At 37.4% G+C, this 12,045-nt stretch overlaps 1 protein-coding gene across 8 annotated transcripts in view; it reads left to right on the top strand.

Annotated features, from left to right (window-relative positions):
* The window catches only part of METTL25 (methyltransferase like 25), a 92,742-nt gene that overhangs the window by 40,477 nt on the left and 40,220 nt on the right, over positions 1–12,045 (top strand). For all 8 annotated transcript variants that reach the window (XR_012121981.1, XR_012121984.1, XR_012121983.1 and 5 more), the window contains one exon: positions 3,029–3,102. Coding sequence is in view for 4 of the 8 variants with exons in the window: in XM_073214783.1 (XP_073070884.1) it covers positions 3,029–3,102 (74 nt within the window). In the remaining 4 variants the exon portion in view is untranslated. The remainder of the gene's footprint in view (positions 1–3,028; positions 3,103–12,045) is intronic.

The raw sequence follows: 12,045 nt of genomic DNA, 5'->3' as shown, positions 1-12,045 counted from the left end.
ATAGCTAATTTTAACACAGTGTTTACTGAAGTATTGATCAAAGTTTTCTTCATCACCTAAAGTACTACATGTGTAGGACTATAAATACTATTATCATCCCATGACTCCAGTGAGGAAAGTAGTGATTACTGAGATTTGAATCTCGCACTCTGGACCCCAAGCTCTTTACTGCCTATCAATTTAGTGGTTCCCTAAGGATCTGAAAGAGGAAAGAGCCTTAATGATAATAATATCCAAATGCATTTCCCTGGTATTTTTCAGTTTTCCAAGTGCCTGCTCATGTTTATAGTCAATCTTATGAGTTGGGTATTATCCCAAACTTACATAAGAACATGATACACAGCAGCAGTTTAATAGTGCATTGTAGCTCCCCTAATTAATTGCAGAGTACTGACTTCCAGCTTAGTGTCCTCTCCACTAGACCTAAAAAGTGCGTGTCTAATATGTATAGATACACATTAAGGCTGTACTCTTTCTGCTCCTTCCATTTAAAATGCTTTAAAGTGTTAAGCTGATTTATCACCTGTGAAGGACAGAAAGTAAACTCTGAGCCACATCCAGTTTATTCCTGGAATAGTCAGGCATAGGCCGCTGGGGAGATGTTGACTCCCTTCCCACTTACCCCCCCATCTGTATTACCAGGATGGATAGTCCTAGTGAGTCCAGGAATGCACATTTGAAGTCATTCATAACTCTCTCCCCTTTCTCTTAGGAAACAGCTGTAAGTCTCTTATTTGCTCAGGGTAACTTGGGAATGATGATTTATTCTATCCTGTTTGTATTTCTCTGTGCATTCCATTTCTGTATTATCTGTTGCTTAAAATGTATTTCTTGCACGTTTTTCTGTTCTCTCTACTATCAGTTTTTAATAACCGTATAAATACACATTTATATCTAAATTATCTTGATACCATTTATATATAAGTTTTCTCAAAGGCATGGGAAAGGAGAGCTTTATTTTTAGGAGGATTTTTTTTCCCTAAATGATACAAAATAAATTAATGACACCTCATCCCTGCTCAAGTATTAGAGAGGCAGAATAGCATCATGACTTTGTACTGGGACATCAGAGATTTCCTCAGTTTAAACACTAGCTCGAATATTTTTAAATATTTCCTATAAAATTCACATGCAATTAAAGTTCCTGTCTATTGAATAAAAAGTCAATAACTTTGTAAGATACTTAAAATACTAATAATAGTATTTTGCTTAGTGTAATATATTTCTCCAAAAGCCTTGAATTGCAGTCGAACAATATAAGAGTAAGTATTGATACCTGAAAAGGAATTTCAGCATTTTTGTAAAAGTGCTGAAGAGCTATGGGGGTTGGGGGGGAATGAGGGACAGATGATAAAATGGAGATCTTTTGGTACTGCAGAAAAGAACTACTGAGATGAAAAAAATGTCAAATGGAAAATTTTATCCAGAGATGAGAAATTCGAATGAAATGTTTTGGGTCCGTCTCAGGAAAGGAAAGTTTAGAAGTAGTAGAGTTTGTCTGAAGTCAAGGAGTTACATTTGAAAAGAGATTTTTATACAAGAAGTGTGCCTTTTGAAGGTTATAAATTTTCCTGTGGGCACTCAGGTATGTGTGTCTGTCTGCCTTCAGTGAGTTATTTTGGGAGTGGAGTTAGGGACTATGGTTTTCCTAGCACCATTTCCTACTGGAATGTCCCTTCCCACTCCTCCCACCACCCAGAAAGGACTTAATGTGTGTTCTTTCAAAGTGCTCCGTCAACGTCCTACAAGTCAGACATTCTCCAGCTACTTAAGAAAGCAGTGCCGTCAAGTGAAGACCCAAGAAATAGTGGTTGACCTTCAGTCTCCAGCTTGTGTTTTTTTTTAGTCTCGGCACCTGGGGAAGAGGGCACTAGAACAGGTTTTCTGCCTGAGCACACAGGCAGAATTTTATTTTGTGCTGAACTCCATCTGAGTCTAAATGTATTCTTGTTGAAAACAGGAGAAAAATAACAATTTTAGGTTCTGAAAGAGAGTGCAAGTTACAAAAGGATATCTGAGTGGATACTCACTGAACTTCAGCAGTCATTGGATACGTTTTAGATGTCACATAATTTGGCTTCTCAAAAGCATGTTCCGTATTGTGGATTTGCCTCCATCCATGCTGCTTTTTCTTTTTTTTTTCAATAATAATTGCATGTAAGTAGGATTGTTGCTGATATTCTGTGTTGGATTTTCCTATACTATCAATATTAAGAGGTCTATGGGGACGTGGATCCAGTTTTGGTGACCTTTGCAGTTTCTTAGTGTACGAGTACCTCTTCCCTTGCTTCGCCTAAATGCTCTTCCAGGTGTACTAACTTTTTACCTCCTACTTCTTTGAAATTATTTCATGGGGTCCATCTCTTCAGGCATTCCTACTTTCCTTTGGGAAACCTTTGCCCCTTCGTGGACACTCCCCACCTCTGTCTCCCCAGGACATGAAGCCTGGCCAAGACTTTATTCTTGGATCCTGTGTCTCTTCCAAGGTCCTTCTTTTCACCTGCACAGTATCTAGTGATGGGACCTTCCAGCCTCATATTTTTAGAATGTCCTCACTTAGGGTAGTGCCTTTCCTTCCTGGGAATGAGAACTAGGTGACATTATCTTTATTCCACCATCATTAGGACAAACCCACCTTCTCTTCTCTTTTGCATGTATCCTACCTGACTGCTTTCTCACAGGCTCCAGAGCTGACTTGGCTGGTTGTGGATGTTATTTCTACATGTTTAACTGATCAGTGCTCCATTTGGGACATTAACTCATTTTCCTTTGATTATGCCTTTTCTTCCCCATTCACTACTATTTCTTTTATAGTTTCTTCTATTTTCTTGGAAAATTACTTTCTCAGAGTTAACCTCAGGGTAACGTGGCTATGGAAACTTGAAATGGAAAATTATGAAAGTGTCCTGTATGTTTTGCAACAGTCAGGTTTCTAACATTCACTTACATGGCTGACTCTAATATTGATTTGATTTCTGTTTTTTATTTGTGCTTTCTTGTCCTTATACATATCTGCATTTTTTTTCAGTTGCCTACTGAATCACTCTTCTATCGAGCTGTCCTTCAGGATATTATTAAAGATTGTTATGGCATCACCAAATGGTATGAGAATTTCATTTTAATAAGAATAACTATGCTGTTTTGTAAGTGAAGTGAGTTTCAGCTTTCAGGGGAATTTATTCAGAACCACTGTTACTAGCAGGAGAAGCTTTGGATTTGAGCATATTGTCAATAAGTAACAAAGAATTATGCAGTAACTGTATCTTAGGTTAATCATTATTAAAATGGGGCTCTAATGATTCTTTTTTGTCCTGAAAGGTTGTTGTATTGATAAAATAATTATGTAAAATATACTTTAGAATTTTATAAGTATTGAAATGTTATAGGTAAGTAATTCAGTGAATATAATATTATTATGTGAGCCGGAGTTACATTTAAATGTTTCACAATCAGTACAGCATAAACAATTAGAACAAATGTTATTATGAACAACCATTGTAGCCATTCGGGTCTCTACTGATAGCATAGTACCTCAACATATATTTTGTTTTTGTTTCTGTTTTCCCCAAATAATGCATTGCTTATACAGAGATACAGTGATTAGGAGAATTTTTTTCTATAATGTTGGTTCAATACTCAAGCATACACACTCAAGCATACATCTGCAGTGATGGAAAGATTCGTGCTTGTCCTCTTCCTAATTAAAGCTTTCGAATTCAGGTAACTATTTGGTTGTAATAGAAGTCTTCAAATTAAAACGGGGCAATTTTTAGGTTCTCAAAAAAAAATCCATACTTGTCAAGAGTTAGAAGCTGTTTTTAGATTAGCTGTTACTTCTCTTTAAGAGCAAATCTGTTTTTTACTGATAAACATTACAACATATAAATATCTACATACACCATTGGTTTCAAATGCAATTTCTATATAGGTAACTCCCAAGTCTATATTCCAATCTTCATTCTCTTTTTCATATAAATTTAACAATCTTCAAAATGTATAAAAGTGAATTTCTCAAGTTTTCCTGAAAACTAGCTCCTCTTGAATTCACTTAAAGATACTAACTTTGTTGAAAAAAATTAAAGAATTGTCCACATTCATGTCCACCTAAATATTGACTGGCTGCCTTCTTTTAAAACCTCAAATCTGCTAATAGATTTCTTTATTGTTCTCTTAATGACCACTTAAAATTGTCTACATTCTTTTCTAAGTGGTCTTTCTCACTTAAAAATTCAACAGTCTCCAACCCCCTACATTCCTGCCTTTTTTCACTACTCAGAAGATAGATGGTATTTATTGTAAGACTTCTTTCATTCCAGAGCCTCGCTGACCTTTCAGCCACATTTGACTATGTGGGCAATTGTTTTTTCTTCAAGCTCTCTTCCTCCTTATCTTCCAAGTTGCAGTCTTCAAAGTTTCTTATTTCTACTCTGAGCATCCATCTATTTACTTTAAGAGGTTTTCTTACTTCTCCCCTCCATGCATCTAGGCATTCCCTTGATACTGGTTCGCCCATGCTCAGGTAAGGGCCAGAGAGTTTGCCCATGCCCAGGCAAGGGCTAGCCCCACCTGCTGTAGAGAGTGTCTGTGGCCTCATCTCACCAGAAGGGCTGGTGACAGCTCCTGGGATCTGTAAGCCCAGTGGCTCTACAGCCGAGAGGCAGGTGGGCAGAGCTGATAACCCCTAGGACAAAGCCAGTGCTGGGCATGGAAGGTTCCTGTGCTATGCACAGGTACAAGTATTAATCATAGCTGAAGCTGAGGGCAGCTCCCTCCCACTCCCATCCAGGCAAGGGAGCTGAGATACCCCACCTTCTGTAGAAGTATCTTCCAGCCACACCTGACTGGTAGGGCTGGCAACAACTCCTAGTAGTAATGTGACCCAATGGTGCTGTAATCTAGAGAAGGGCAGACAGAGTCAATAGTTTACAACGCAAATCCAGTGGCCCTGTTTAGCCAGGGAACTTGGGCTGTGGATTGGTTTGAGCTAAGACAGCAAACAAAGAGCTTTACCTGCTTTAGAGCTACTTCTCCTGCTGTACCTGGGCAGGAAATCTAATTTGTAGCTCTGCTCATCTCTAAATACAGCCTTCAGCCTGTCCAACCAAGGAACCTAACTAGAGCACACAGGAAGCTGGATAGTTCACTCAAAAGCCCTCCATCGACTGGCACTTGAACAGAGAGCACAGCCTGTGCCATCCCCTCACCTTACCAGGGAGTTCAATGCACACCCCGGCCTGAATGGGGTCTACAAACAATGGCCTATACAGGTCTTAGGTCCTGTTCTGCTGCCTTACCAGAACAGGGAAACTAATTCATAGCCATATGTATTAATGAATATAATCCCCAGTTCCAACCACCTAGTAAGCCTGGCCAGAGAATCCAGGCAGCCATGGATCCCATAGTACAGCCTCACTTGGGTAAGGGACCAAGTCAGCAGTCCTGTCCAACTGTCCTTAGGCAGAGGCACATAGCCCTCTCCATCCTCAGAGCTTGAACATTTGCCTCACCTCAAAATGTCACCCCAAAATAAAAGCACATCTTACATACCCAAGGACATCATCAGCTCACACATCCAAACTGAGCTGACTAGAAAAGAGTGGTCTCTGTCAAAGCAAACCTATAAAGTCTGGAAGAGAAGCCCAGCTACTTAACTGTGCAGATCCCAATGTAAGGAATCAAAAATCTTGAAAAATCTGGTAATACGATACCATCAAAGGAAACTAATAAAGTTCCAATAACTGACCCTAAATAAATGGATATCTATGAACTGTCTGCCAATGAATTCAGGAAAATTCTCTTAAAAGAAAGTTTAGTGAACTACAGGAAAACACCAACAACTTAGCAAAATTCGGAAAAGAATACATGAACAAAATGAGAAGTTTGACAAGGAAATAGCAACCATCCAACAAACAAACAAACAGAAATCCTGGAGTTGACAAACACAATAACTGAACTGAAGAATTTAATAGAGAGTTTCAAAAGTAGATGTAACCATGCAGAAGAAAGAATCAGCAACCTGGAGGACAGTACACTAGAAATTACCAAGTCAGAGGAGCAAAAAGAAAAATAATGAAAGAATAAAGAAAGCCTATGTAAATTAAAAGACACAATGAACAATTAAGGGACACAATGAACAGAAACAGTATTTGTGTTGTGAGAATCCCAAAAAGAGACAAGAAAGAGGAAGGGATAGAAAGTATACTTAAAGCAATTGTGGCTGAAGACTTTCTTAACCTGGGAAGAGAAGTGAACATCCAGATCCATGAAGCCCAAAGGATCCCAAATAGATTTAACCCAAATAGGGCTATACTGAAACAGGTTTTAATTAAATTGTCAAAAATCAAAGATAAGAAAGAATTTTAAGAGCAAGAAGGGAAGACATGCATCAAATTATCAGTAGATTTCTAAGGAGAAACTTTTCAGGCCAGAAGAGAATGGGATGATATATTAGAAATCTTGAAAGAAAATAACTGTCAGTCAAAAATTATATAAAAAAGTGAAGCTGTCCATCAGAAGTGAAGGAAGGACAAAGACTTTCCGAAAGAGAAGCTGAGGGAGTTACCACCAGAATTGCCTTACAAGAAGTGCTAAAGGGAGTTCTTTCAATGGGAGTAAAGGAATGTTAATTAACATCTTAAAAACATGAAAAGGTACCATAAATCTCACTGGTATTGGTAAATATATAGTGATAGATTTTGTAATATGATAATAGTGGTGCATAATTCACTTACAACTCTTAAAGGTTTTTAAAAAATGAGTATAGAAAAAATAACCATAATTGCAATAATCTGTCATTAGTTACACAATATAGAAAACATAAATTGTAACAGCAATAATCTAAAATTTAAAAGGGAGAAGATAAAGGATAAAGCTTTTGAATTCTGTTGAAGTAAAGTTGTTATCACTTTAAAATAGGGTGTTAGAAGCTTAAGATATTCTATGTATGCCCCATGGTAACCACAAGGGAAAATCCTATAGTAATAACACAAAAGACAATAAAAATGTCAAAGCATACTGATAAAAAAAGATATCAAAATATACAAAAAAGACAGCAGGATAAGAGAAAAGGAACAGTGGATCTAAAAAACAACAAAATGGTAATAATAAGTCCTACCTACCAATAATTACTTTAAAATTAAATGGATTAAATTATCTAATTAAAAAACATAGAATGGTTGAATGGATTTTAAAAAAAAAGAAAAAGCAAGATCCAATAATAGCTACCTAAAGAAGATTTACTTTAGCCTTAAAAATACACATAGACTGAGAGTGAAGGGATGGAAAGAAGTCATTTCAAGCAATGGTAACCAAAGCAGGGGTAGCTATACTTACATTAGACAAAACAGATTTTAAAATAAAAATGATAACATCATTACATAACAATAAAAGGGTGACTCCATCAAGAAGATATAGCAAGTGTAAATATTTATGCAACCAATGTCACAGTGCCTAGATATATAAAGCCAAAACTATTAAAGGAGAAATACACAGTAGTATAATAATGGTTGAGGATGTTATTACCCCATCTAATAATGGATAGATCATCCAGACAGAAAATCAATAATGAAACAGCAAATTTGAACAATATTCTATACCAAATATACAGAACATTTTATCATTCTTCTCAAGTGCACATGGAACATTTCCTAGGATAGACCATATATTAAGCCATAAAACAAGTCTTAGCATATTGAAGGAGACTGAAATCATACCAAGTATCTTCTCTGACTACAATGGCATGAAACTAGAAAGCAAAAAGAAGAAAACTGGAAAAAACTTATGAAAGCATAAAAATTAAAAACAGTTCCCTGAACAACCAATAGATCAAAGAATAAATTAAAGGGGGAATAGAAGTTTCTTGAAACAAATGAAAATGGAAACACAACATACCAAAACTTATGAAATGTAGCAAAAGTAGCAGTACTAAGAAGGAATTCATAGCAATAAATGCCTGCATTAAAGAAGCAGGAAAGAAAGTTCCTAAGTAGACAACCTAACTTTATGCCATTAAGAACTACAAAAATAAGAACAAACTGAGCCCAAACTTAGCAGAAAAAAAGGAAATAATAAAAAATTAGAGCAGAAGTAAATAAAATAAAGAATAGAAACAATAAAAGATTAACCAGGTAGTTGGGAGATGAAAGATGGCAGCATGAGTGGTGAGACAGAGGCCTCCTCCTAAAATGAAAATATAATTAATACAACTAATCCTGAAACAGTAACAAGAAAGAGGGCTGTGCCAGACTGCACACACCTGGAGAAAAGAATAAACCTCACGGAACAGGGTAACATACCAAAGCCATGACCCGGTGGGACCCAAGCCCTTCCCCCACCCCAGCTCACTGGTGGAGGAAGAGAAATGGAGTGGGAAGGAGTGGAGGCCTGGGACTGCTGAACGCCTATCTCTGGAGATCTGCTCTGGGAGCAGAAACCTACATTACATGGTGCTCCCATGATTAGGGGGGTTTGAAAGCTAAGACAGGGAGAATACCTGGACAGACTGAGATTCCAGCCACTTGTGGAAAACAAGTATCCATATTTGGCTGCCCTGGAACAAAAGAAAGGTGGGCAGTCTGAGAGACTTCCTAACAGTGAGAGGGCTGCTAAAGGGGCAAGGATTGTGCAGAGCTTACTACTCAGGAGAAAGGACAGGTAGGCAAAATTGTCCAGGTGCACTCTGCCCAGCAGGTTGGGAATTTTCACGAACTTTAGGTGCTCCAGCTCCCTGGCTAACTATGCAGCTCCAAGGCCCACCTCTGTGATATGCAGCCTGCTGTGCCTTCCTCCAGGACAGCCCAAAAACCACATCGCCAACTGGCAAACTCTGCCCTGGTGTTAGGTCACCCAGAGGGAAGCCCCAGCTATAGCAGCTACAAAAGCAAAGCATAGAGGCTTATACCTGTGTGCTTGGCCCACTGGTTCTGGCAGTGGAGACAGGCATAACAGCTGGGAAGCAGGAAACAGCTCTTTCTTAACCTGAGGCACCAACACTGCTCCCCTGTGACCCCCAACATTGCTTGAGGGGCTGAGCAGCTCCAGAGAGTAGAGCTACTGGGCACTAGAGGGTGCCATATAGAAATATGAAACTTCAAAGGAACCGGGTTCAAAGCAAAATTATAAATACACCAGAGAAAGAGTCAAATGAAATCAACCTCATGAATCTTCCTGAAAGAGATTTCAAAATAAAAATCATAAACATACTCATGGAGGTACAGGAAAATATTGAAGAACTCAGGAATAAATTCTGGTCAGAGATTCAATCATTACAGAAAACAGTATCAGAAGTGAAGCATACAAAGGAAGATTTAAAAGGAGGTTAGACATGGTGGAGGAGACGATAAATTAAGTAGAAATTAGAGAAAAGGAATACAAAGAAGCTGAGGCATAGAGAGAAAAAAGGATCTCTAGGAATGAAAGAATATTGAGAGAACTGTGTGACCAATCCAAACAAAACAATATTCATATTATAGGGGTACCAGAAGAAGAAGAGAGAGAAAAAGGGATAGAATATGTCTTTGAGGAGATAATTGCTGGAAACTTCCCCAATCTGGGGAAGGAGATAGTCTCTCAGGTCATGGAGGGGCACAGATGTCCCAACACAAGGTAACAAGGAATACAACACCAAGACATATAATAATTTAAATGACAAGTATCAAGGATAAAGACAGACTATTTAAAGCAGACAGAGAGAGAAATAAGATCACATACAAAGGAAAGCCCATTAGGCTATCATAAGACTTTTCAGCAGAAACCTTACAGGGCAGAAGGGAGTGGCATGATGTATTTAATGCAATGAAGCAGAAGGGACTGGAACCAAGATTTCATTATTTGGTGAGATTATCATTTAAATTTGAAGGAGAGATTAAACAATTTCCAGATAAGCAAAATCTGAGAGAATTTGCCTCCCACAAACCATCTCTACAGTGTATTTTGGAGGGGCTGCTATAGATGGAAGTGTTCCTAAGGTTTAAAAGGTGTCACCACAGGTAAAAAAAAAAAAAAACACAGAACAGAAAGTGGAACAGTTAATTACAAAGCAAATGCAAAATTAAATCAACTACCCCCAAAGTCAGTCAAGGGATAGATAGTGAGTACAGAATATGATACCTAATATATAAAGAATGCAGGAAGAGAAAAAAGAATCTTTAGATTCTGTTTGTAATAGCATACTAAGTGAGTTAAGTTAGACTCTTAGATAATAAGGAAGTTAACTTTGAACCTTTGGTAACCACGAATCTAAAGCCTGCATTGGCAATAAGTACACACCTATCAATGACCACCCTAAATGTAAATTGTATGAATACACCAATCAAAAGACATAGATCACTGAATGGATAAAAAAACAAGACCCATCTATATGCTGCCTACAACAGACTCACTTTAAACCCAAAGACATACACAGACTAAAAGTGAAAGGATGGAAAAAGATATTTCATGCAACTAATAGGGAGAAGAAAGCAGGAGTTGCAGTACTTTTATCAGATAAAATAGACTTCAAAACAAAGAAAGTTACTAGAGACAAAAAAGGAAATGACATAATCATAAATGGGCCAGTCCAACAAGAAGATGTAACCATTATAAGTATCTATGTACCCAACACAGGAGCACCGACATATGTGAAACAAATGTTAACACAATTAAAAGGGAAAATAGAATGCAATACATTCATTCTAGGAGGTTTCAACACTCCACTCACTCCAAAGGACAGATCAACCAGACAGAAAACAAGTTAGGAGACAGAGGAACTGAACAACACATTAGAAAAGATGGACCTAACAGACATCTACAGAACTGTATACTCAAAAGCTGCAGAATACACATTCTCAAGTGCACATGGAACATTTTCAAGAATAGATCATATATGAGGACACAAAAAGAGCTTCAAGAAGATTGAAATTGTACCAACCAGTTTCTCAGACCACAAAGGTATGAAACTAGAAATAAACTACGTAAAAAAAAAACAACAAAAAATCCCACAAACATATGGAGGCTTCACAAAATGCTCCTAAATAACCAATGGATCAATGACCAAATAAAACATCAAGCAATATATGGAGACAAATGACAATAATTCAGCACTGCAAAGTCTGTGTGATGCAGTGAAGGCCGTGCTAAGAGGAAAGTGTGTATTGCAATACAGGCCTACCTCAGGAAAGAAGAACAATCCCATATGAACAGTCTAAACTCACAATGAAACTAGAAAAAGAAGAACAAATGAGGCCCAAAGTCAGTAGAAGGAGCATCAGCAGAAGGAGGGACATAATAAAGATTAGAGCAGAAATAAATAACATCAAGAAAAATTAAACAGTAGAAAGAATCAATGAAAGCAGGAGTTGGTTCTTCAAGAAAATAAACAAAATAGATAAACCCCTAGCCAGACTTATCAAGAAAAAAAGAGAGTCTACACACAGGAACAGAATCAGAAATTAGAAAGAAAAAATCACTGTGGACACCACAGACATACAAAGAATTATTAGAGAATATTATGAAAAATTATACAGTAACAAACTGGATAACCTAGAAAAAATGAACAACTTCCTAGAAAAATACAATTTTCCTAGGCTGACTCAGAAAGAAATAGAAAAGCTGAACAGTTCAAATATCAACAATGAAATTGAATCAGTAATCAAAAAAGTACCTAAGAACAAAATCCCTGGACCAGATGGCTTCACCGCAGAATTTTATCAAACATATAGTGAAGACCTAATACCCATCCTCCTTAAAGTTTTCCAAAAAGTAGAAGAGGAGGGCATACTTCCAAACTCATTCTATGAGGCCAGCATCACTCTAATACCAAAACCAATAAAAGACACCACACAAAAATAGAAAATTACAGACCAATATCCCTGATGAGCATGGATGCAAAAATACCCAACAAAATATTAGCAAGCTGAATTAAAAAATATATTAAAAAAATAATCCACCATGATAAAGTAGGACTTATTCCAGGGACATAAGGATGGTACAACATTTGAAAATCCATCAACATCACCCACTACATTAACAAAAAGGATAAAAAACACATGATCATCTCCATAGATGCTG

The sequence above is a fragment of the Manis javanica genome, chromosome 10, assembly GCF_040802235.1.
Source record: "Manis javanica isolate MJ-LG chromosome 10, MJ_LKY, whole genome shotgun sequence".
NCBI lineage: Eukaryota > Metazoa > Chordata > Mammalia > Pholidota > Manidae > Manis > Manis javanica.
The sequence above is the reverse complement of the archived record's forward strand: the minus strand, read 5'-3'. Positions and strand labels throughout refer to the sequence as shown.